The sequence below is a fragment of the Mustela nigripes genome, chromosome 6, assembly GCF_022355385.1.
Source record: "Mustela nigripes isolate SB6536 chromosome 6, MUSNIG.SB6536, whole genome shotgun sequence".
NCBI classification, from domain to species: domain Eukaryota; kingdom Metazoa; phylum Chordata; class Mammalia; order Carnivora; family Mustelidae; genus Mustela; species Mustela nigripes.
Window position 1 is genome coordinate 11,808,376 of NC_081562.1, and position 25,274 is coordinate 11,833,649.

The 25,274-nt window shown below is 51.8% G+C and overlaps 1 protein-coding gene across 2 annotated transcripts in view; it reads left to right on the forward strand.

Moving 5' to 3' along the window:
* The first annotated feature begins 3,587 nt into the window (after positions 1-3,587).
* MB (myoglobin) overlaps positions 3,588-25,274 on the forward strand; it is a 30,142-nt gene continuing 8,455 nt past the window's right edge. The window contains exons 1-3 of one of the 2 annotated variants that reach the window (XM_059402133.1): positions 3,588-3,694; positions 4,623-4,803; positions 24,547-24,649. In XM_059402133.1, the coding sequence (XP_059258116.1) occupies positions 4,785-4,803; positions 24,547-24,649 (122 nt within the window). In that variant the 5' untranslated portion in view covers positions 3,588-3,694; positions 4,623-4,784. Of the gene's footprint in view, positions 3,695-4,622; positions 4,804-20,225; positions 20,458-24,546; positions 24,650-25,274 lie in introns of those variants that run through there. The other variant, XM_059402134.1, reaches the window with a different exon arrangement.

The window sequence follows — 25,274 nt, forward strand, 5'->3', positions numbered from 1 at the left end:
GGGGTGTAGGATTCCAACCCGTGCATCTGGAGTCGGGGGCATAGACAGTTGAGCTCTACAGGCTGGGAGGTACAGTTAGTGTGCTTTTTGGTCAGTGTGCCCACCAGAACCCTATGCGGTAGAGCAGAGGCAGTTACCCAAAGGAAGGGGGCGCTGTTCCTAGACTCGGCCAAGAAAGGATGCTGGGCAGGCAAAAGCAACAGGTGTCCTCTGTATCACATCCTTTGCTCTGTGCTCCCCGCCCCCACACACCCTCCTTCCAGGTTTAGGACTAAAGAAGTCCTTATGAGATGGGAGAACCCAGATATTGCTCTGGATGTCCCTGCTTCTCCCCAAGAGCTGTACCGGAAGTCACAGCTGGCAATCATCTACCCAATGGATCCAGGGTCTCTGGGTTTCTTTCATTCTATCACAAGCCTTATTGACATTCTCCAGCCTATGACCTCAGCGATAAATCTAACCACCCCTAGTAGATAATAAAAGGAATGAGGAGAGGGAAGAAAAATTCTGAAAAATCATGCTGACATATCAAGCAGGGGGTTGCAATCTTTTGGAAATAATCTTTATGAAACTGGCATTCACGATATTGTTGCCAGCTTCAAAAATATTAGTAATAATGATGCCAGTGATCATTTCAGCTTGAATTTACCGAGCACTTGCCGTGTTCAGCCTGATGCTGTTCCAAGGGCTTCACAAGAACTAGCTCAAGGTCATGGCAGGTATTTGTGACTTTCCTCCTAATTACCCATTGTTTTATCCCCTTGTCTTCAGCCAGCTCCTCACCAAGTTGGAGTCCTTTCCGAAGGGCAGACCCTAAGCTTCATGTGTCCCGGAATCGGGGCGGAGGTAGCCTTCCAGCAGCTTCCCCTTAGCCATGGTAGGGCAAGCGGGCACGGACCCCCCTCCCCACAGCACCCAGGGCATGTTGGCAATGGTCCTGCTTCCTTTGATAAACACAGTCAACCACCTTTGTCAACAACAGTCCCCCCAAACAGTCTAGAGTCCCTCAAAAAGGTAAAAATGCCATCAGTGGGTGAGTAGATGCATAAATCATGGAATATACATACAATGGAATATCATTCACCATAAAAAGGAATAAAGTGCCAACACATGCTATAATATAAATGAACCCCCAAAGGTCTTCTGCTGCTAAATGAAGAAAACCAGGCACCAAAGGCCACATGTTGCATGATTCCATTTCCGTGAAATACCTAAAACAGCTAAGTTTATAGAGACGCAAAGCAGGCTGGTGGTTGCCAGGGAGACCAGAGGGAGAGGGCTTGGGGAGTAACCACTTAATGGGCATAAGGTTTCTTTTGGGGGTGATGAAAACATTCTGGAACCAGGGAGAAGTGATGGTTGTACCCCATTACGAATGTACTAAACCCTGGAGTGCCTGGGTGGTGCAGTCAGTTAAGTGTCTATCTTCAGCTCAGGTCCTGATCCCAGGATCCTGGGATCAAGTCCCACATCAGGCTCCCTGCTTTGGGGGGAAGCCTACACTTGATCTTGGCCAAAAACTGAGAAGCAAATTTTGGGGGAAAGCCTTCTTCTCCCTTTCCCTCTGCCCGCTGCTTCTCCTGCTGGTGTTCTTTCTCTGTCAAATAAATAAATTAATTAATTAATAAATTAATAAATAAATAAAATCTTTTCAAACCCACCCCCCAAAACGAATGTACTAAACACTGAATTGTTTGCTTTAAAATACCTAATTCAGGGGCACCTGGGTGACTCCGTCAGTTGAGTGTCTTACTTAGGATTCTGGCTCAGGTCACAATCTAATGAGTTGTAAGATCTAGCCCCATATTGGGGTCTGCTCTCAGCCGGTGTCTTCTTGGGATTCTCCCTCTTCCTCTTCCTCTGTTCCCCCCCCCAGACACACACACACCAAAATAAATAAATAATTTTTTAAAAAATTAGCTAATTCTATGTCCTATGTATTTTGCTTCGATTTTTAAAAAGTCAGAAAAATGGATATTGGTCCGAAAAGTTGGGATTTTGTTAAGTAAATCCATCTTCTTCTGGATCCAAAAAAAAAAAAAGATAAACATAGAAGTACCATATAATCCAGCAATTTCAATCCCAGGTATACACCCAAGAGAAATGAAAATATGTATCTCAAACTTGGGCATGAATGTTCACAGAGGCATTATTCATAACAGTCAAAGAGTGCATACAGCCCAGTGCCCATCACCTCGTGAATGGCTCAACAACATATGGTCTCCATCCGTACAATGGAATATTCCTTTGGCAATACCAAAGGATCAGGTCCCTGGCATACGTTACGACATGGATAGACCCTGAGGTCATGCTGAGTGACAGCAGCCAGGCACAGAGGACCACACAGAGTGTGATTCCGTTTATATGGTGTTTCCAGAGTAGACAAGTGCCCAGAGACAGAAAGGAGAATGCTGGCTTCCAGGGGCCCCAGGGGGAGGGAGGAATGGAGAGTGATTGCTCATGGCCGTGGGGTTTCTTTTGGAGGTGATGAAGATGTTCTGGAAATGGGTGCCTGGGTGGCTCAGTGGGTTGAGCCTCTGCCTTCGGCTCAGATCATGATCTCAGGGTTCTGGGATCGAGGCCCACATCGGGTTCTCTGCTCAGCGGGAAGCCTGCTTCCCCCTCTCTCTCTGCCTGCCTCTCTGCCTACTTGTGATCTCTGTCTGTCAAATAAGTAAATAAAATCTTTTAAAAAAAGAAGATGTTCTGGAGACACTTCTGGTGGTTGCCCAACTCTAGGAATGTACTAAAAACCACTAATGTGTCCTTTTGATGGGTGGAATGTATGGTATGTTAATGATAGCTCGATGAAGCTACGTGTGCTGTTGGAAAGGCCAGCTCACATTTTCAGCTTGAGCTGAACAATTACTAAGTAAACTGGTGACCGTATTCCCCCTTTGGAGGAATATCAAAACCTCTGGACACATAGAGCCTCAAGTCATGGGATGGGAAGCCACATTTTGGGACAGACGGTGCCCCTTGCCCCCTACCCAGTGGTTCCTGGGCTCTGCACTTTGGTTATTGGAAGAAAGAGCGCATGGGCTGTTGCTTGCAAGAATCCTGCGAGACAGAAGTCCACGCTACTCCCTCTGCAGTCCCCGGCATGTCGCTTCCTGCAGATGAGCAGGCGAACAGCTGAGTTCCCCATCACCACAGGATCCTGCCCCCTTATACCTATTAAGATGGCGATTATTAAAAAAAATTTCAGGAGCACCTCGGTGGCTCAGTCGGTTAAGCGTTTGCCATCAGCTGAGGTCATGATCCCGGGGTCCTGAGATCAAGTCCCGCGTGGGGCTCCCTGCACAGTGGGGAGTCTGCTTCTCCCTCTTGCTCTACCCGTCTCCCACCCCCTGCTCGTCTTCTCTCTCACAAGTGCGCACTCAAATAAATAAGTAAAACCTTCAAGAAAATTTTTTTAGAAAACAAGTGTTAGCAAGGATGTGGGGAGACTGGAACCCTTGTGTGGTGCTGGTGGGAAAGTAAAATGGCACCACCCAAGCAGAAAACAGGATGGGGTTCCTCACCACCTGAAACTGAAATTACCATATAATCCAGCATTGCCACTTCTGGTTATAGATGCAAAAGAATTAGAAGCCGAGTCTCAGAGATATTTGCACGCCCGTGTTCACAGCAGCATTATTCACAATAGTGAGAAGGTAGATGCCACCCAGTGTCCGCGGATAAACAAAATGAGGTAAGTGCGCACTGAAATATGCTTGTTTCACATACAATATAGTCAACACATTGGACGGACTACTGGTCAACCTTCAAAGGGAAGGAAACTCTGACACCTGCTCTGCCACAGATCAGCCTGGGAAGCTCTACGTGTGGTGAAAGAAACTGGCTACAAAAGGACAACTACACTCTGATCCCACTTGGATGAGATCCCTAGAGGACTCAGACTCATGGAGACCGAGAGGAGGATGGTGGTTGTCGGGCTGGGGGATGGAAGGAATAGGAATTTAGTGTTTAATGGGGACACCATGTCTTTCAGTTTTGCAAGATGAAAAGCTCCCTGGGGTGGATGTTGTGTGTGTGTGTGTGTGTCGAGGCGGGGGCGGGGGTGGTGGTGGTGGTGATGGCGGCAAGACCACGTGAATGTACTCACTGCCACTGAGCTGTGCCCTTGGAAGTGACTATGATGTTGATTTTGTGTAGAACTCTCCTGCAGGACTTGCTCTTCTCTGCTCCTGCGTGCCTCGTTCAGTGGGGCCCCGAGCTGCAGACAGGCACTCTCTCTTCCTTCCTAGAGCTGCCAGGGAGGCCCCCAGGATTGCACATGGAAGACAGCCAAGCAGCCGACAGGCACCCCCCACCCCCAAGGTGCCTGGCAGTAGGGACACCGGCACAGCTATATCCAGCTGGGACCCTCAGAACAGGGCGCTTTAGGGCCACTGTTGGAAAAATCCTAAACCACAGCTCCAGGACTCATAGCCCCAAAGGGATCTTGTGATCCTTGGGCAACCTTGGCTCAGAAAGCGACCGCCATGTGCTGGGGAGAAAGGGCCAAAGGAACACCCTGACCCCGGAAATTCCTGGATTCTGGCAATCTCTTCCCTCCTTGCGTGCCTGGGGAGCACAATTTGCCAAATGCAGTGAAAGTTCCCTTCCTGTCCCCACAGCATTGCAATCAGCCCTGGAAGCCCCAGGGCCTCAGTGGAAGGGAGCAGAGAGGCAGCAGTCAAAGGGCAGAGAGCACTGAACCCGGTCCTTCCTGCTTGTCCTCATTCGCCTCCAGCACCCTCTCCCGGTTCCTGCAAGGGTCCAGTGAGTTCACCTTGACAATGGGAAGACCATCACCAGGTACGCATGTCTCTGCTATCGCTTTGTTACACACACTGGACTCACCTTTCATGGGATATTTTAAGATGCTCTTAGGGGCACATTCCCCTCCTTCTCCTACCCCGCCTGAGAAATCCAGATTTCTGTGATTGTGGGCTTGGAGGGATGGGAACCGCCAAGTGCAGAACATTGCATTGGATCCCTGTGCCTGGAGCGTACAATTCTGCACCTGCTTCCTACATGTGCACTTCCCCACACCAGCAAACAAGTCTCTGACACCAGAGAGATGACTGACTGCAATTTAATTCAGTTCTGATATTGTCTCCCCAGAGATGGCATCAGATCCACAGGTTAGGGGCTCAGTCCTGTAAGTATGCCCCTCCCCCACCTGCAGACGGAGCCCGCAAGTCCAGGCTGTCACCTGTGTTTCTGACCTAGTGACTATAGATCAGAGGTCCCCATGACCTCCTCCTTGGGTTCAGTTAATTTGGGAAGGGGCTCACAAACTTAGAATGCCAGATTGTCACAAAAGGATCGAAGTCAGGAACAGATGGATGGATGGAAGACAGACACAGGGCTAGGTCTGGGGCAAAGGTGTGGAGCTTCTGTGCCCTCTCCAGTGAGAGGGAGAAGCAGACTTCCCACTAAGCTGGGAGCCTGATGTGGGGCTTGATGTCAGGAACTTCAGGCTTCACTCCATAGGCATGACTGAGTAAATCATTGGCCACGGGGAATCAAACTCAAATCTCCAGCCTCTTTCCCTCTCTCATCCCCCGGTAAGGGGGAATACTGAGAGTTCCAACCCTCTAATCACATAGTTGGCTCCGCTGGAAACCAGCCCCCGTTTTCAGGTGATGTAGGAGCATTCTAAAAATGACCTTATGAACTTAGCAAAAGACACCTTCATTGGGATTTAGGAAATCCCAAGGGTTTTAGGAGTTCTGTGCCCAGATTGGAGTTGAAGACCAAAAAAATCCGTTTCCTTTTTTTTTTTTTTAAAGATTTATTTATTTATTTAAGAGGGTGAAGGAGGGATAGAGGGGAGAGGGAGAATCTCAAGCAGACTCGGGCTGAGTACAGAACCTGACGCTGGGCTCGATCTCACAACCCTGAGATTATGACCTGAGTCTAAGCCAAGAATCTGGTGCTTAATTGACTGAGCCATCCAGGCACTCCCAAAATATGTTTTTTTTTTAAGATTTTTATTTATTTAGTTATTTGAGAGAGTGTGTTTGAGCAAGAGAGTCCAAGCAGGGGGAGCAGCAGGGGGAGAGGAAGAAGCAGACTACCCACTGAGCAGGGAGTCCGATGTGGGGCTCGATCTCAGGACCCTGAGATCGTGACCTGAGCTGGAGACAGATGTTTAACTGGCTGAGCTGCCCAGGTGCCCCTAAAATATGTTTCTTATTATAAATCACAATATCACAGAGAGTTTCACACATGAACTCATTCTTTCCATGTAGTCCATCTAAGAGGCAAGGAGTATAAGCCCAATTTACAGTTGCCAAGACTGAGGCTTGTGGGTCTGGGCACCTTACCCAAGGGCACAGTGTCTGACACCACTAAGTGCCAGGGTTGGTGTTAGAATCGAGGTCTGCATGCATCCCTGTTCTCCTGCCGCTAAAGCCCATCCCAGGAACCTGCAGCACCCTTCCACGGAGGAATATATAGACACAGACTGTATTCCTCACAGTCGCCTGGTCCAGCGTGGGGGGCACGAGGCTGGATAGGCGGCCAAGAGCGTGCAAGGGGTGAATTCCAGCAGCATATTTTGGGAGTTGCAAGTGGCAAACCCAACTTGAACTAGCTTTGGCAAAAACAATGGATTTATTGGAAGGCTACTGACCGAGCTTGGTGGTTTTTTTGGTTTTTGTTTGTTTGGTGGTTTTTCTACTGTAGATCACAACCTTGAGTATGTCAGGAGACGAAGTTAATGGATCTCCACTGGTAGGAAAAGAAAATGGCATGGAATAGAATAGAAAGTATCAGAATGTATCATTCAGGGGCACCAGGGTGGCTCAGTTGGTGAAGCGTCTGCCTTTGGCTCAGGGCCTGAGCTCAGGGTCCTGGAATGGAGCCCCACCTCGGGCTCTCTGCTCAACAGGGAACCTGCTTCTGCTTCTCACTCTGCCGCTACTCACAGCCTATGTTCACGCTCTCAAATAAATAAGTAAATCATACCTAATAATGGTATAAACATTGTTTCATGAGAATCATACACCTTTCATTCCGGGCTTGTGTGTGCCTTCTGGACTGCCGTGTGCAGGTAGATAGAACGTGAGCTGCTGATCTAGCTCATGAAACCAAAGGGAAATCTACAGGTTTCAGGCAGCTCGTGAACCTTTATGTCCTGAGATTAGGGACCTCATCATGGTCATAGGTCTCTCTCTCTCTCTCTCTCTCTGTCTTTCCTTTTCCCCAGCTCTGTGTTTCTTCTGGGGTACCAACCTCATTCAGTCCCAGTATAGGTAGGTTTTTCTTGTAGCAGAGAGAACAGAACGTCGTGCCTATTCCAACTCCCGGCCTCCTGGTTCCAGGACTGTGGATGTAAGGGCATCTCCCCCTCCAGATGAAGTAAGAAGATTCTTTGTGTCCCACGTCCCGCTGGTTCCTTGTGGCCGGGGCAATGGGGTTCTCGGATTCCCCAGCCCGGGTCCCATCCCCTGCCCCATAGCAAAAGCAGCGGACCGTTTCTGGAAGTTCTCCCTGGAGCCGTGAGATTGGAGGGAAGAAGAAACGAGGCCCCAAAAAGGGGGTGTTCTTGTGGATGAGTCAGCTCATGACTGTTCTCTACGATGGGGTCAGGTCCCGAAGCGGGGCTGCTGTTGCTCTGGCCCAGGGACCGCCCGGATAGCATCTTGTAAAGCATTAGTTTGCCCAGTAGCTGATGCTCCAAGAGGGTCGGGGGTGGGATCTGGGCATCCTGTGGGTCTGCAGATCCCTGGCTGAGCCCACTCTCCCCATTCTGCCCCAATGGAACCGACCACCTCAGAGGTCTGCTAACCTCTCCAGACGTGGGCTTCTGGAAAAGACAGCTGGTGGCCAGTGTTTCCAAAGTTGCTTACAGAAGAGCAGTCTCTCTGGCCACAAAACTTGCCTTCTTGCTTGATTGGGGGTGGTGACATCTTACCCAGAGTCTTTATTTATGTATCCAAGGAACTGCTGGGGGTGGCTCCAGGAAGCCCTTCGAGGGCCAAGGATACAAATTCGGAGGCCACCGGAGCCTGGCTGGAGGCCAACAGACCTAGGTCAGCTCGCTTCCTGCTGTGGCTGTGGGTGTCCCTCTTCCCCTGCATAGGTGGGCAAGTTGGCTCTAGGGACTGGCCAGGGGGCTTGGGGGTCGAGGGGTGAGGGATCCCCTGTGACCTCCCTGTCTTGCGCAGGGAGGAGCTCATCCTTCAGGAATGAGGCTTGCCCTGAAATCGCCAGCTCCCTGCCCACATCTGTAAAATGAGGAAATCCCACTGGGTGAGCTAGGGTCCCTTTTCTTGGCTGCAACTCCATGATTCTTAGAACCTAACGTTCCATGATTCGGAGATTCTGGGGACTGAAAAATCTCCATTATTTTGCGTCCTTGCCTATGGCTTTGGATCCAAGCCTTATTCTCTCCCATGGATCTTTCCAGACCCCCACACAAAGAAGGCCAAGAAGGCCTTCCACACAAAATGAGACTTGGTCTCTCCCTGGCTGTCTCATGAGGCGGACTGCAAATGCGTGCATTTGCATACCCACCACTGGGAGGCACGGGGGGGGGGGGGGGGGGGGGGGGGGCAGGGACTCACCTTTATCTTGTTTTCTCCTTGGCCATTCCCTCCTGGCACCGTGAACCCTTGTTGGCCTCACACAACCTAAATTCCACAGCCCAGAGTATGTGAGGCTCCTATCTGGAGAGAGGTAGAATGTGTTTTTTGCCAGAACTCCAGAGAAGTTGGGGTAGGCCTGACACAGGACTAGACTCAGTCCCCGGGCAAGGCACATTTTGAGGCAGGAGGGCGGGCTCGTGGGAACTGGTGGCAGAGATGCAGAGCTGGGAGGGGCCAGAGGGGCCAGAAGGAATTTAATTTAGCTGTTGCCCCCTGCTATGCCCCAAGACCACCCCCCCCCCACATACACACCTTAAGTCCCTGTGACCCCATCAGTAAGGATAAGGCTGCTCACTCTTCCTGTCTGTGGGTCCTGTCCAACGTGGTTCTCAGGAACTGCTGGCAGAAAGAGGCCCATGGTTCTGCCCAGAGAAGACCAACCCCGACTGCCGGGATATCCCACACTGCCCGATGTCTCAGGTTCTGGATCCTCGTTCTAGATGGTAAAATTCCACGGGAAAGAAAGTGAGTATTTGGTTTGACACGTAACAACCCAAACTCACATCTCATCCTGGGCTATGCAGAACCCAAGGGTTGCTGGCCAGGGGATGGGCGGATTTGCAGGGCGGCCCAAAGGTCTTCCAGGAGAGCGGGGGCAGTCCCCATGGCCATGATTAGCACCATAAACCTGATGCCCACAAGGAGACCAGAGTACCATAGCCCTAGCCCCAGCAGCTTGACTCCCAGATCTGGCCGCCCTGGGATGGGGGGGTCCCACATTATAAGAAGAGGGCAGACCCCAGGATTCTGTCTCAGCCACAGGTACTAGAGACCAGTCTAAGGTTCTCTTTTGCCTCTTGGGTCCCGACCAGGCCTGAATGTATGTGACATCAGACTGGCCATGACTCTGTCCCCCTTTTTCTCTTAGAAGTTCTTAAAACCTGAATTGACTCAAATGGCTCCTGCTCATTCGCTACAGGAGGACCTGAATTCTAATTTGCACAGAAAAGCAAGACCCTGGGGCTCCTATGACACCTGGGAAGAGGAGAGAAACTTCCAGCAAGGAAGAGCTGGGGGCTAGAAGTCATAATAATTTGATCACAACAGACATTTGACTTTACCCTTAGCCTGAGCTCGCTGTCAATGACACCCACAGTTTATAGGCGATGACAATGGCCATCTCTCCTCCCCTTCCTACCGGCTCTGTGATAATGGCTTTCTGTGCTTAGGTTAATCCTTTTAATAACTGCAGTAGGGTCAGTCTGCTGTTGTCCCTGTTTTACCAATGAGAACACAGAGACTTAGAGAAGTCAGTGATGTCCCCAAGGCCACCGATTCAGCAAATGACAGAGCTGGGGCCTGAGCAAGGCTGTCTGGGTTCTGAGGACAGAATTTTTTTTTTTTTTTAAGATTGTATTTATTTGGGAGACAGAGAGAGAGAATGAGAGCATGAACGGAGGAGGCACAGGGGAGAAGCAGACTCCCTGCTGAGCAGGGAGCCCACTACAGGGCTCGATCCCAGGACCCTGAGATCACGACCTGAGCCGAAATCTTAACCAACTGAGCCACCCAGGCGGCCCTAAAGCCAGAATCCTAACCATTATTCTCTGCAGCCTCTGAGGCCTGAGGATTTACAGTTGGATGCATCAGTTTAAATCCCATCCAAGGTTCCCTGGCTGTTCCCAAGGACAGCAGGAAGCATTGCCTGCAAAGAAAGCCTCAGGGGGAAACTCGTTCCTCTTGCGCTCCCCGTAGTGACCAGAGCCTCCTCTGGTCTCTACAGAGAAGGGGATAGGAGAAGGGACAGCACGAGCCGGCAGCACGGAGCCTCTTCCCCAGGGTGGGGCCTGTCCCCCAGCCCAGGCCCCAGGCATAGAGCCAACCAGGAGAGGAAACTCCCTCCCATGATCGTGTTCTCGGCCATTCCGCACAGGAAAGGGCAGGCTCCCCCGAAGCCCAGACAGTCTCCAGATGGTTTTTCACTGAAGACTTTCCCAGAGAATCTTGGGAACCCAGGACAGACTGTGGGCTGGGCCAGAGCTCTGGCCAGTGTCAGGAGAACAGGCAGGTCCCTGGCTGCTTTAAGGTCCCATGGGATCCTGGAGCGAACCCCTTTCCCTCTGCGCCTGCATTTCTCCATCTGCCGTGGGTTGACTCGTGATCCCAGCAAGACAGGTCCAAGTCCTAAGCTCAGTACCTGTGAACGTGACCTTATTTGGAAATAGGATCTTTGCCAAAGTAATTAAGTGAAGGATCGCCGGACGAGATCATACTGGATTTAAGGTGGGCTCTGAATCCAATGACAGCGTCCTTAAAAGTACAGGAGAAGACGCAAAGACGCACAAGGGGAAGGCGGCCTGAAGACACAGGCAAAGATCTGAGGGACAGAGCCCCAAAGCAAACGGTGGCTGGCCACGGCTGGCAGGTGGGGGAGGTGGGCAGGCAACAGAGTCTACAGAAAACCAGCCTACCCACGCTTTGATTTCAGACTCGGGGCCTCTGCAACTGTGAGAGGGTACGCTTCTGCTGTTCTAAGCCCCCAAGTTGTGGTCATTCCTTTGGGCAGCCACAGGAATCCAGCCCCCCATCTCTGAGAGAACAGATGGGACCAGCAAGTCCCCGCCGCCCCCTGGGGTTAAGAGCAGTCTATGAGCGCCTCAAACTTAGCTCCCACCCTGAGAAGCTCGCAGCTGAGTTGAGAAGCCAAAATCTGCAGCCGATGACTGCGTTTTCAAGCTCCAATTGATGTGCCGTCTGTACAAGGAAGCTAGGCTGCCCAGACCCACTCTCCTGGCCTGGGGAGCGGAGAGTAGAAATTCAAACCACAAAGTAGAATTCTTCACCCCGCCAGGAACCAGAAGGTGGAGAGTAGGGCATGTGGGATGCTGGCCCTGGCAGCAGGGCCACCTCCCGCGAACCCAGAGTCCTAGCTGGGGTGGGCAACCGGGACATAGGGCCACGGGCCAGCATCTTCTCTAGGGGCTGCCATGGCTCTGTGACGGGACTCCTGGACTTCTAAGGTCTCAGCTCAGGGGGTGCCAGGCTGCCCAGGTCAGAGCAAGGGGTGCTGATGGCAAGGTGCAGCCCAGGGCAAAGGGCTTTGCGGGCCTAGGAAGGGGGGAATTAGGAGATGTGGGAACCAGGAGCCCAGGCAAACACCCCTGAGTTTTTATGGGTGGTCAGAGCCTCACTTTCTTCTTCTGGAGCTGGACACAGCAATCCTAGCCTTAAAAGGGGTATAGGAACTGAAATGAGGGGATACACATTCAATGACGGACGGAACATCTGGCCGAAGTGGTATGAAGACAGGGTACCACTGTCCTACTGTGGAGCTGTGGCTTGAACGGCAGATGAGCTCCAAAGGAGAAGTTCACTTTCTTCCCAAGTCTGTGCCCCGTGTCTTCAACCAGTAAGCTTGGAGCTGGACAAGGCTGGGTTCAAATCCCAGCTCTGCCCTTGCCTGGGAGCGTGGCCCTGGGAAAAAGGGCTTCTCTATGGACGTTCCTGACCACATCTGTGAAAGGGGAATAATCTTGAGACTAGGATAGGAGTGTGCATACTGGTTGGCAGACAGCAGGTGTTTGACACTATTTCTGAATAACACATGAATTAAAATAAAGGCAGCTGTGTGAGGCCAAGAGCACTGACAATAAATGTGGTAAGAGGTACAGACAACGGATAGGCGGATCCGGGAGAGCAAGCATTTGCTCCTCGGAAGTGATCAGAGAAGCTGTGTCAGTAGGAGTCTTCTTACTGCAAGTGACAGAAATCTCACTCAAACTGCTTTGTGCACAAACCAGAATGCTATGCCAATGTAACTATGACAATATTTTGAATAAGCATAATGCACTCCTACCTCAGGGCCTTTGCACTTGCTGTCCCCTCTGTCAGAATGCTTTTCTCCCAGATATTTCCAGGGATCTCCCCTTTACCTCTTTAGATCTTTATCAGATACATTTAAATTTAAAAATTAATTTAACCAACACTCTGTATGCCTTTTTACTACTTTATTGCTTTATTTTTCTCTATAACATTTATCATCATTTAACACGCTATTTTTATTATTGATTTTGTGCATTGCCTTTCTACTTACACCCCGTGCCCCACTACCATGTAAGTTCCACTAAGTAGGATTTTTGTCTTTTTTTTTTTTTTTAACTGTTGTAGTTCTATCACCTAGGACTAGGCCTTGCGTGCAGTAGGTGTGATGGTTAATTCTATATATCAACTTGACAGTTCCACAAGGTCTTTCTTTGGGGTTCGATATCAAGCTTGTGCTTTCCTTTGTTAAAATAAAATCCCTGGGGGTGGGTGGTGGAATCCCATCTAGTGACCATTAAGATAAGTCATACAGGGGACAATGGGGTTCAAGCTAGCTACATTTTGACTGAGGGGCAATTGGATGGAAAGTTCTGGAACACAGGGTATGATCTCCAAAAGCACTCCAGCTAAGCCATAAGTAGAATGAGATCCTAGGCCTTCAGGGGAAGAGGTCCTAAGTTTTTACATCCTCACGAGTTGGACACATTACAGTTTACAAAGCATTTCCCCATCCACTATCTACCTGGTCCTGAGTGGTAGTAATTTCCTTACCCAATAAATACTTATCAAGAACTTCCTGCATGGGGGTTGGTCAGGAGGACCAAGTGGGCCTCTGCATACAGGACTTAGGGCCCTGCCTGGGTTCTGGCTAGCCCGCAGTGCCTGCTTATGTGCCAAGGGAGGGGGAGCGGGCAGATGTGTCAACATGAACTTGGCCTGTACCAGGCGATGGAACTACAGGATAGATATGGTCCCTGTTCTCATGGGCCCCACAGTCCATCAGGAAGAGGGACATAATTCACTAATTATAAACAGGTATAACATTCAAACCATTTCAATTCAGATGTTTGGAAAAGGTGATTTCTTTAAGAATATCATTTCTTTATTATATTCTATATTATATTATAATTATAATGTATATAATATATTATAATATAATAGATATATTGTATTCTATATTATAACATCATTTCTTTATTATATTCTATGTTATAACCAAGACCCGGTACCACAGCGTATTGAGTGCTGATTCTGTGTCAGGCCCAGTTGAAGGTATTTTATCGAGTTTACATTTCACAACATCCTGTGAGGCAGGTATCTTTATGATTGTTATTTGGTTGGCAGAGCAAGAAACTGAGGCACAGAGAGGTTAAGTAACTTGCTTGAAGTCACACAGCTAGCAAATAGCAAAGCAGAGTTCAAACCCAGTAGTCTGGCTCCAGAACCCACACCCTTGATCCCCATACGTTTATCTCTTGCTTCTAAGCACCCCCTCGTTGCCTTGGGATGGGGGCAAAGGGGCAACTTAGTTTGGGCCAGTTACTGGGATCTCAACCTTTCCCAGTAAGTGTGCATTGCCGCAGATTCTGTGTCCTCCGCTGACCCTGACCCCGGCCCCTAACCACCACCACATTCGCTCCTTTTCAAGAACGACGGGGGGGCGGGCAGCTGGGGGGCTCAGTTGATTAAACGTTTGCCTTCGGCTCAGGTCATGATCCCAGGGTCCTGAAAGCGAGCCTTGCATGGGGCTCCTCACTGAGCTTCTCCCTCTCCCATGTCTGTGCTTTCTCTCCATCAAATCAATAAGTAAAATCTTAAAAAAAAAAAAAAAAAAAAAAGTATGGTGCCTGCATATGGGAGGAGAGGGGGTGATGGGACTTCGGAGAGGGTGTGCTAAATGACACATGGCGTAAAAATTGCACAACCATTACTCAGTCTACACATATGAATATCGCCATGTAGGTGAAGTACAAGCGTCTGTCACTTGGTCTGTGGCGGACGGCCCCCAGGAGGGTCTGGCAAGGGCAACGGGGGACACCACTCTAGGCCCAGATGGTCCCAGAGTCTGACCAGGGAGTTGCGGCCTCCTGGTGCCAAGGTCAGAGCCCTAGGACATGCTGGCCAACAACCCAGGGCAGAGGTCACAGGATAGGCCAGAGCCCTGTTCCAGCTCCGAGTGCCCCCAGTCCAAAGTGGGAAGGCCAGGGATTCCGTGGAGAAAGAAGCCGTGGTTGCCACCTGAGCCAGGCCAGCTGGCTCTCCAGGCTGGACCACCGCACCTAATTTTAACTAACCTGCTGATTCATCGGAGATGGCTCCCTCCCCCATCCCGGCCTGGCCCAGCCCCGGCCAGGGCCAGCCGCAGCCACTCCTCCAGCCTGCCCAAGAACTGCCAAAATTCTTAAAGTTCAAGGTCATTCCCCATCTGCCCTAAGCCAGCATTCCAGCCTCATCCGTGACCAATCGGCTTCACCAAACTTCTGATCCTGTCAACTAGTCTTCTCAGGGTTTCCCAAACATTCTGGAACATTCCCGCTTCCTTAAGTCCCTGGACTTAAGGACTGTTCAGGTCCCCATTCAAATGCCCCCTTTTGGAGGATGCCCTTGTAGACATCCCAGACCAAGGGGCCACCCTTCCCCGGCCCCCTGCACCTGCCACCTTTTCAGTGGTGACCGCGCTCCCCCAGAGGACAGACCGGGAGCTCCTACTACGTGCTCTGGGGAGACTGAGACATCAGTTACAGGAAAGCTTGATGCCCAGCCCCTCTTTCTCATCTTTCCACTAGACCACAAGGCATTTTACTATCTCAGGCCGGGACAGTGGCTGACGGCGTGCTGTGTGTCACCAAGCCCGTCTCCCTTCCTCGGAGCCCACGGCGAGGTCTCACTCCCGGCCTCCCTGGAAGCTGGCACGGCCGGGTGGCCATGATGGGCTGACGGAACAGGGCAGCGTTACTGTCAGGCACGGCCCCCAGACCTCTCACACTCCCTTCAGGGTGCTTGGGGACAGAGCATGGGGCCCTGGATCACTGTGCAGAGCTTGCATGGGACTGGAGGGGAGGGACAACTGAACCCAGGAAGCCACAGCGAGAGCCAGTAAGCCACGGAGGCTGGGGGTGCTGTTTGTTACAGCAGCTGGTGCTCTAACTAGGGCACTAACGTGCTCCCGCCCATACCTGGTACTAAGTCCCGTCCATCCACAACCCCCATGCGGGCTTCCTTCTGTTCCATCCTCCACGTACACACCCGACCTTGTCCTCCCTCCTCAGAAGTTCCCAGGGTGCCCCACTGCCCTTGGAAGCTTCCTACCCCGGCCTCTTCCTCTCCCAGAGCTTCAAACTTGGTGTGCCCCCCCCCCCCCCCCGAGTCCTTCTCTTCCTCCCTCGGCGCCCTCTCTGGAGCGATCTCGGCTGCTTCCTCTCCGATGACAACCCCCTCAGGTTCTGATCCTGTGCCTGATGGGGTAAACTGAGGCTCCTCCAAATCTCCAGATAAATTCCGGATGTTCCGAGCTACAACTCTGGGTGGGGGACAGGGTTGGTGGAGGGGACGTCGTGTCTCAGCAGAATAAGGTCAGGGAATGAATTCACGAGAAAAAGATCGAAGTCACACCAGTGAGAAGAGCGGAACTATCTCCCGTGGACGAAGTAGGCTTTTGAGAAGGGAATCACTCTTCGCCGCTCCTGAGCTGGGTTTGATTTCAGATCAGCTGGAGAGCTCAGCTGCAGTCTGGGGTGTGGGTCCGTGTTTTCCTTGGTCTCCGGCTCCTCTGTCCCCTCCAGGCAGCCGAGCTCCTGGCCCCTCCCTGGAGGAGTTTTGGGGAGCTAGGACCTGGGCTTTGATTGCTTTCAGAGGGAAGGGAGGAGGTTTGAGGAAAAGGCAGGGAAGGGCAGGGCTGCAGGGCGCTGGGGAGAGAGGCTGCAGGGAGTGCGGCAAAGGGGAGACAGCCCAGGGGCTCCCCCTGGGAAGGGAGGGCTCCTCCCTGTGACCTGCTAACTGATGCCCGTGCCCGCTCCGTGCCCATGAGGCTGGTACCTTCCAGCCAGGTGGAGGAGGGGCTCCTTTGTCTTTCTTGGCGGCAGGAGGCTCGTGGGCGCTGGGGTGGACGGTCAGGGAGGACCCAACATGGCCACCTTGCCAGAGGACAGTCACGCCTCGGGGACACGTGTATCCCTGCACCTGCCAGACAGATGTCCCACAGACACGCCAGAGGCTGCCATCCCAAGGGAGACTTCCTCCTCTGTCCCCCTCCCCCCATACCCCACCGGCCTTGGTAAATGGCGCCACCCTCTGCCCAGTCCCACAGCCAGACTCTGACTCCCACTGCTGGCCCTGGGTCAACCGCTTAGCTCCCTCCCTCGGCCTCCCCCTGCAGAGTCTGTCCCTCTCCTCCTTATCCCTCAGCTCCGACCCCTTCTTACAGGCTTCCTTCCCCAAACCAATCCGTGCCTGAAAAACACAAATCATCAGGACAGTGGTTGCCTCTGGGTGATGGAGGAGGTGCGCCCTGGCCAGGAAAGGGCAGGTGGGAACTTTCTGGGGGTGCTGATAACGTTCTCTATTCTGATAGGGGTGTGGGCTATAAAGGTGGGGGAACTTCCCAAACTTCGTAAATAGACGCTTTGCACAGGTCCCTTTCATTGGATGTAAATTTCCCATCGGAAGAACCAAAATGCAAACAAATATTGAACTCTCACGAATGACCGGCAGGCCCAAAGATCCAGCGGGGAGGGAAGAGACAGATGTCTGCAATTTGCTTTGAAATGCCACAAAAATAAGCAAGACTTGTGGGTGCCTGGGGGGGACGGATGGATATGTGATCAAACTAGTTTAGTAAAATGTCAGTGGTGGAACATGGGTGGTGGGCATAGAGTGTTTGCTCCAAAATTCTTTCAATTCTGCTGCAGGTATGAACATTTTCAGAATAAAATGTTGGGGGGCAGTGTCTCCTGCCTCCAGACTTGTCCCCTCCATGACATGATATCCATTGCAACTAGAATGATGCTCCTAGGACAGCACAAGTCCCCTGGCCCTCTCCTGCTCACACCCCGCCAGTGGCTCTCCGCTGGGGAGAAACTTTGGCCCCTGTGGCTTCAAAGGCCATCCGTGGTTGGCCACTGTTTATTTTTCTGCTTGTTTTTTTCCATTCCTTCCTTCCTCCCTCCCTCTTCCCACCACAGAAACACTAAAATACTTCTTCTTGCCTGCATATATCATGCTCTTTACACATCCTGTGGTAGAAATTTCTAGTATTCATGCAACCTTCATTTTCCTTTTCTTCCCGAGTAAGAGAAATCCCCTAATTTTTGTCTGGGGATATGGCCATATAGAAACAAACACATTTCCAGGCCTCCCTTGCAAAAAGCTGTGGCTGTGTAATGGGAAGAACTATTTTTTAAGAAGATTTTATTTATTTATTTGTTAGAGAGAGAGGGGGGGGGGGAGAGCAAGCACACAAGCAGAGAGAGTCTCAGGCAGAGGGAGAAGCAGGCTCTCCGCTGAGTAAGGAGTCTGACATGGGACTCAATTCCAGGACCCAAGGATCATGATCTGAGCAGAAGGCAGATGCTTAACCTACTGAGCCACCCAGGCATCCCTGGGAAGAAGTATTGATTACAGCTTCCAGAAAGTGTCCCTAGAGATAGGGGGCACAACTGTCTTTACCCCATGCCTTCCTGCTGGTTGGAATGGCGACATAATGGTTGGAGCTCAGGCAACCACATTGTGTGAGGAGGTGGAGGCCATGTGTGTGATACAGCAGAGCACTAAAGCAGGCCGCGGCTGGGTATGTGCCTTTCCAGCCCTGGACCACTACCCCTGGGCTTCCATATAAAAGAGGAATGAATCCTCTCTTGAAGAAGCCATGTTATTTTGGGCTTTCTGTCCCCCACAACCAGACCCAGTCCCAACCCACCAACTGCCATGTCCCTGAATGCTTTGACCCTTATGCTTAGAATAGTCTTTCCTCACCTTGCTACTAGCAAACCCCTAATAATCCTCCAAATTCCTACTCAGGCATCACCTTCTCTGTTACATGTGCTTTGGTGGGAGTAATCATTTCCTCCCCAATGATTCCTTTGTTCCTTGTATCACAGTGAGCAATTACTGAGCACTTACTGTATACCAGGGACCACAATGAGTCAGGCACCTAAACTCTCTCTTCATTCTCACGAGAATGTTTGGGATAGCTAATTATTTTCAAACCTCCCTTTTTACAGATAAAAACCCAAAACCCTGAAAAGTTACGATAACTCTCCCTGGATCACAAAAGTAACAGGAGGCAGGACCAAATGCCAAATCCCGCTGTCTGTGGTTTGTCCCTATGCTGCACTATCCCGTTACTACCCTTATTTCAAAGCCCTTTATCACCTGTTTACACATCTGTCCCTCCTGTCACCCCCTAAAGTCCAGGGACCCTGTGGCATTCACCTTGGTTTCCCCGGGACCCAGCACAGAGCCCTGTCCCCGGTGAGCACACGTGTCCGTGAAGTTGCACTGTCGATTCAAAGTCTCCCATCCTGGTTCTGGCACAGTAGGGCCTTCCCAGGTAGGGTCATCTCCCCAGCACTCCTTTCCCCATGTAGCCCCCCTGTATCCCTTGGGCTTTTGCCCACACAGTTCACTACCTCTGCTGAGAGGGTATGCTCCCTCATACTTTAAGATCCAGTCCCCTTGTCACCTCTGCCAGCAGGTCTTCTCCACGGAGCCCATCACCCCCCCCCCCCCCCCCCCCCCCCCCCCCCCCCCCCCCCCCCCCCCCCCCCCCCCCCCCCCCCCCCCCCCCCCCCCCCCCCCCCCCCCCCCCCCCCGCCGCCACACACACACCCCTAGCAGGCTTCCTACCCTCCCAAAGCCCTTTGCTGCATTCCAAATCCAAATTGGAATGCTGCAATCTCTGCTGCATTCCAAATCCCCCCAAGGGTTTCCTTCACTCGACCTCGAGTCCCTTGAGAGAAAAGACCATGCTATTTATCTTTTAATCATTTGGAGAACACCTGGTCGATGCCATGAATATAGAGTTGGAAAGAGACGGGCAGGGTGGATGGGTGAACCCAGGGACCTTAGTGGGAGGGGCAGAGCCAGAGGTGGAGGCTTTTCTCCTCGCCGCCACTAGATGGCAGCAGGGCCACCCGGCGCTCCGCTTCCCAACTGCCGTTGCCTTTGCCTTCACCTCCGGGGAAGCCAAGACCAGGGATGGACTCAGTTCAATAAAACAAACATTCAAAGAGCTTACTGACCCAGCTCTCTGCTAGGCGTGCTGTCAGAAAAGCGAGGGGGAGAAGCAGGATCCAAGAGTTAGACAAGTCCCTAGCCGTGAAGCACGAACTCTTGAAACCAGACGGCCTGGGTTCGAATTTCGTGCCTGGCGTCTCCAAGCTGTGTGACTCTGGTGGTTACTTAACCTCTCTGTGCCTCCGTCTCCTCTTGCGGAAAGTGGGCTTTATAGACGTGTCTATCAGAAAGGGCTGCTGGGAGGAGCAGTGTCCCTGGACTGCAGCCTGTTGCTTTTGTATGTATGCCTGCTTCTGAAGCAGCTCGCCTGGCCGAAGTGGGGAGCTCAGCCCAGAGCGGGAGAGAGAAGGCTGCGCAGAACCTCGGTGGGGGCGGGGTGGAGAAAGGCACACCTGCTAGGAAGGGGGTGGAGTTGGGGGAGGCTTCATGGAGGGGGAGATGTTTTTTTGAGATGGGCGGGGAGGGGAGGGGCGGTGGGAGGGGGCTGTAGGGGTGGGGCTGTGGGGGTGGGGCAAGGCTGCATCCGGGGACAGGTGGAAGGTGGGGCTTCTGCGGCTGCTGCGGAGGGGAGAGGAGAGGGAGGAAGGCTGGTGTCCTCAGGCCACACCTGTTACAGGGATGTTGGGATCCTTGTGTCCCTGCCAGCCCTCTTCCAATAAAGCCCCTCCAGGCCTCCAGGGAGAGGAGGAGCCTTGCCATGTAAACTGTATTTTTAGTTCCCTGTGCCTCCGGCTGCTATAAGACACCTCTCCCCACCCCCAGCCCCACGGCTTGGCTGGAGGCTCCAGGAGGACAGCTGGGGAGAAAGGGAGACGTGGTCAGTACCATGGCTGCCAGGGGGCTGGGAGGAGTGGGGTCTGGGGCAAGCTCGGGGGTCCCGCTATCCCATCGAGTCCGCCCTGAGTCCGGCCTGGCGCTGGACCAGGAGGGCAGATGGCCAGGAAGGAGCAAGCTAAGCTGGGCGGGAGGGAGGCACTGCTCGGGCTGGCCTCCAAGGGGGCGGCTCCCAGGAGGAGGAGGAGAAAGGGAGGTGGTCAAGATGGATGGGACCCTTGGCTCTGAAGGGCCAAAGTCACCCTCTTCGTCGCTGGAGTCTTAAAGTCTAATCCTCCAGATTCGCTGCTGGGAATTGTTGGCTGCCCAGGGGCCAGCAAACTCCCAAGTTCTTGGGGCAAGAGCAGCGTGTGGCACAGTCACCTGGGGACTCAAACCTGTGTGTGTTGGGGGGAAGTGGAGGAGGGGGGATGCTGGCAGCCCCTTCCTAGAGAGTTCTTTTATGTGCTCAAGGAGAGGCGAGAATTTCTGTCTTGAAAACAGCAAAACTGGGCTTTTTTCACCAGGCCGGCTCCTGGTTTACCTTGCCAGGGGAGGGCGCTCATTTCAAGTCCTGGGTACAGTTAGTAAGGACCAGTCTTTGAACCTACAGCTTGCCTGGTGAGAGAGACTCTGCTGATCCTCTGTATCCCCAAAGAGCCAGCAGAGCACAGACAAGGGAGTGAGCGTGACAAGAAGGCATGTTTTTGGTTCCATATAAAGGAGACACTTTAAAGCTTTAGGTAGTGAGCTCGCTGCTCCTAGGAGAATTCAAGTAGATGCTGGAAGATGACCTGTAGGGAAAATTCCTGCATGTAGTGGGAACTTAGACAAGATGCCATCAAAGTCCTCTGTTAGCTTGAAGACACGATGGCCCTATCCTTCTACAGTTCTCTACCTCGGCCTTTCTGTGATTCTGGAGTCTAGAGCCCCCTTTCCAGAGTGGCCAAAGTTGAAGACTTTGGCGCCCCAGAATTTTGACTCTGGGATCTTAAGACTCTAAAATTTGAAGGTTTGAGAATGATCTTATACATCTGAGATGGTTGCATTCAAAGGACCCTGTGACATGATTTCCTGAGAAGAGAAAGAGGTTGGGGCATATCTGACTTTGGGGGGCATGCGGTTTTGTCCCCCAGGGTGTCAAAACCAGCCCACTTCTGTGCGTGTGCATGTGCGACACGTGAGTCTAAGGCTGCTGGAGGTTTTCCTCTTTCGTGCCTCTCCAGCTTCCTTGCCCCAGCCATTTGAAGACTGTTGCGGGATAATTATAGCCCCCAAACAAAGCTGGCGACTCCAGGTAGCCATGGCAACTGTTAGGTAATGCCTGTTCTGTTGTAGAGATGTGTAAGTGCAAACAGATGTCGGCGCCTTCCTATTAGCTTAAATGGTAAAACTTAAAAGGTCCATCGACTTCAAAGCCACAGGTCTCCATGAGTGTCAGTTAATGGGGACGCCTGCCAAGAGGTGACAGCTAAGTATTAAACACTTTAGCATTGGTAATGATTTGATGAGCTTTTAAATGCTCAGGCTGTCCCCAGACAGCTCGGAGGCTGGAGATGGCAGAGATGCAGCTAACCAGCCCTGGGTGGCGGGAGCACATCCTTGCCAGGACCCTGTTCCCTCACCACTGGGTGAGGTACCATGCTGCCCTGCCCTCCCCTGTCCCACCCTGCCCTGCAGGGCTCAGCCTCCAGTGAGTGACCGGGACAAGGCACTGCACATGCTAAGGGTTTGAGCCCTTGACAGACACTCTCAGAACTGCTTTCCTCTTGTTCCTGGGCCTGGCCTGTAGTAAGCCCTTAGTACAGGCTGTTGAATGAATAGACAAAGGATAGCCCCCTCCTCCAGCCCCCTCCCCATCCCTGTGGCATCTTTAGATACTCATTCTGCTATGACATCCTCCCCTGGGAACGGTGGATGGGCTCAGCATCCCTGGGTTGCCACAAACCTGGAGCACAGTGTTAGGGAGGGATGCCTCTGGTTAGGAACGAGCTGATTTGATAAAGAAATAGAGCTCACCAAAATGATGCACGAGGGGTGCATCATGGTGACCCCAAATGGTAACTGAGAGAGAAAGGTGTGAACTCTGGGACCCTACACTAAAGAGCTCTCAGTTTGGAGTTCTTACTCTGTGCTGGCCATGAAATGGACTCTCTTCGATGCCAGATTTCCTACGAACTCAACAATTCTTGCCACACGCCCTTGCTCATGTTTTGCCGAGGGCATCTGATTGGTGTAGCTAGTAGACACTGGCTGTTGGATGGAGCCCTGCCATTGGCTGCTGCGGGTTACGTGCCAGCCCTGGTCCAGTCACTTGTGACCAGGGGTAGTGTGGGGAAAGAACAAGACCTACATGGTCATGGAGGGGCTGGGGCTGGGCCATTGCCTTTAGCAAGAGCTGTATATGTGGGCTAGTCCTAACTGATGGGTCTAATACAGACCCAGGACACCCAGAACACTTGCTTATTCTTTCTGAACCTCCTTGTTTGCAGCTATAAAATGGGATGATATTACCTTGCAGAGCTATTGTGAAAATTAGATCTAATCCTGCCCAAGGAGGCACTTGGTAAGCTGTAAAATCCTGTGTAGATGGAAGGAAGGGGCTGCGTACCTTGATCATAGCACTCCATTAACTGTACTGTAAGCTTATTCCTTTTATCTCTCTAAGGTACCATGAGTTTCTTGAACACAAGGATGTGTTCGTTGAGTTTTGTTGTCCTTGGCGTGTAGCGGTTTCCAACAGTAGGTACTGTGTAACTCTGTGTTGGATGGATGAATGGGTGGATGGACAGATGACAAACGGGGAATGGATATGGATGGATGGGCGGATGGATCAATGGATGCTGGGAAGATGGATGGATGGATGGATGGATGGATGATGGCTAAGTATAAAAAAGGCCAGTCATCTTCACTTGCCTTTTGTACAATGGCCATCTATCTTTTTATTCAACAAACATTTATTCAGTTCCAATTTGGCACAGGGCCTTGTGTGAACTCCAAGAGATACATAAGTGAATAAAATAGAGCCCCCGCTCCTCTGAAAATCAAAATAAGGTATGTGGGAGCCTGGACTCAAGAACCTGACTTTCTGGGTTCAAATCCCAGCTCTCTACCATCAACTATGTGATCATGGCAAGCTTCCCAAACTTCCCCTTGATTAAATGAGGATAATGTTGTATCTATCGTAGAGATAGGGCTGTCGGGGGATTAAACAAGTACCAGATGTAAAGTGCCCAGAGTGCGTATCAGCTGCTGTTACACAGTCATGGCAGAACCAGCATGGACACTATGAAATACGGCACAATGAAAGAAGGAGCATAACAGGAGAACCTACCAGTAGATGGAAGGAGGAAGACATTAATTGTGCCTCAAGGCGGGAGGTGGGAGGTCAAGCAAAGTTTCTCAGAAGGAAATATTTGAGCAAGGTCAAGAAGGCCACGAAGCCAGAAGTTTTCTGGGTGGAGTGGGAAAATTCAGACTCCAAGAGCCTATGGATTCTTCCAGCTATGGGCAGGAACCACCTCAGCTCCCTCCGCCCCCCCCTCCTGCCCCCCCGCTGCTGGCTGGGCGAGGGACCCTCTGGCAAAGTGGGCTGGCTGTGGACAAGGAGACTGCTAAGGGCCATGACAGCCCCAGGGCCGGCCAGCGTGCTGCTGCGTGAGCTTGGAAACATGACAGTTCCTCCTGGGATGGTTGACAACGGGGAGAGTTGAGTTTCAGGCTGCTGGCGTTGGCCTTGGTGGTGCCCTTTCTGCTGGCCTTTGAGACTGCAGACAGTGGGCCAGCCTTCTCCCTGCTCTTGCCACATGCAAAAACACCCCCACGCCCCTGTGGCCTGAGTTGTCCTACCTCCCCACAATGGCACCTGCCCCAAAATAGCTTCCATGTGAGAGCTACAGAAAGGAAAAGATTAGACCCTGCATGCAAAGGAGGGAGGAGGAGGAGGAGAGAGAGAGAGTGAGCAAGCCGTCAAGTGATCTGTGTCAAGCTTCAGTGAAAGTATAAAATCCCTTTGGGGCCAGACGATCTCAAACCCCAGCTGTCAGAGCCAGGACACCGAGTCAGCCGGACTTGCTCTTTTTGTCTTCTTCAGACTGCACCATGGGGCTCAGCGACGGGGAATGGCAGTTGGTGCTGAACGTCTGGGGGAAGGTAGAGGCTGACCTCGCGGGCCATGGGCAGGCGGTCCTCATCAGGTAAAAGGAAGAGATTCCATTGCCTCTGTCACTCACTCCCCAAAGATCAAGGGTGTGCTTGTAAGGTGGAATGGTTGCCTGGGGTTGACCAGTTGGCTGCATCAGTTGCCTGGGGTTGACCAGTTAGCTGCATAAAACCCCCACTTGGTTCTCTTTTGCTTGTGTCAGGGGCTTGAGTCCAGAAAGGAAGAGAAGAAAAGAGATCCCGCCCATGCCTGTGTCAGCAGCAGGAGAAGTCTGGTACTCAAATGCTGGGTGCCTAGTGCGCACTGAGAGGACTCCTAGAATTGTAGACGGAATAAGCAATCTCTTGGGCCCTGAGAGATCTTGTCCAGTTGCTTCACTTAACGGTTGAGGACAAAAAGGACCCGAGAGGGACAGGACCTCCCCCGAGTCACAAATCCCTTAAGGTCTGTGAACTGTCAAGGCTAAGACATGGTCTTCAAGAAGAGACCTGCAGTGCTAGAATGGGCTCAGCCACTGAGCAGCTGCGTGACCTTGGGGAAGGTGCACAACCTCTCTGAGTCCATTTCCTCCTCTGTACAATGGGGGAAAATGCTGATATCTGCATTTTAGAGCAGAAGTGAGAATTGAATAAGATAATGCTTGAAGGGGCCTGTTGCTG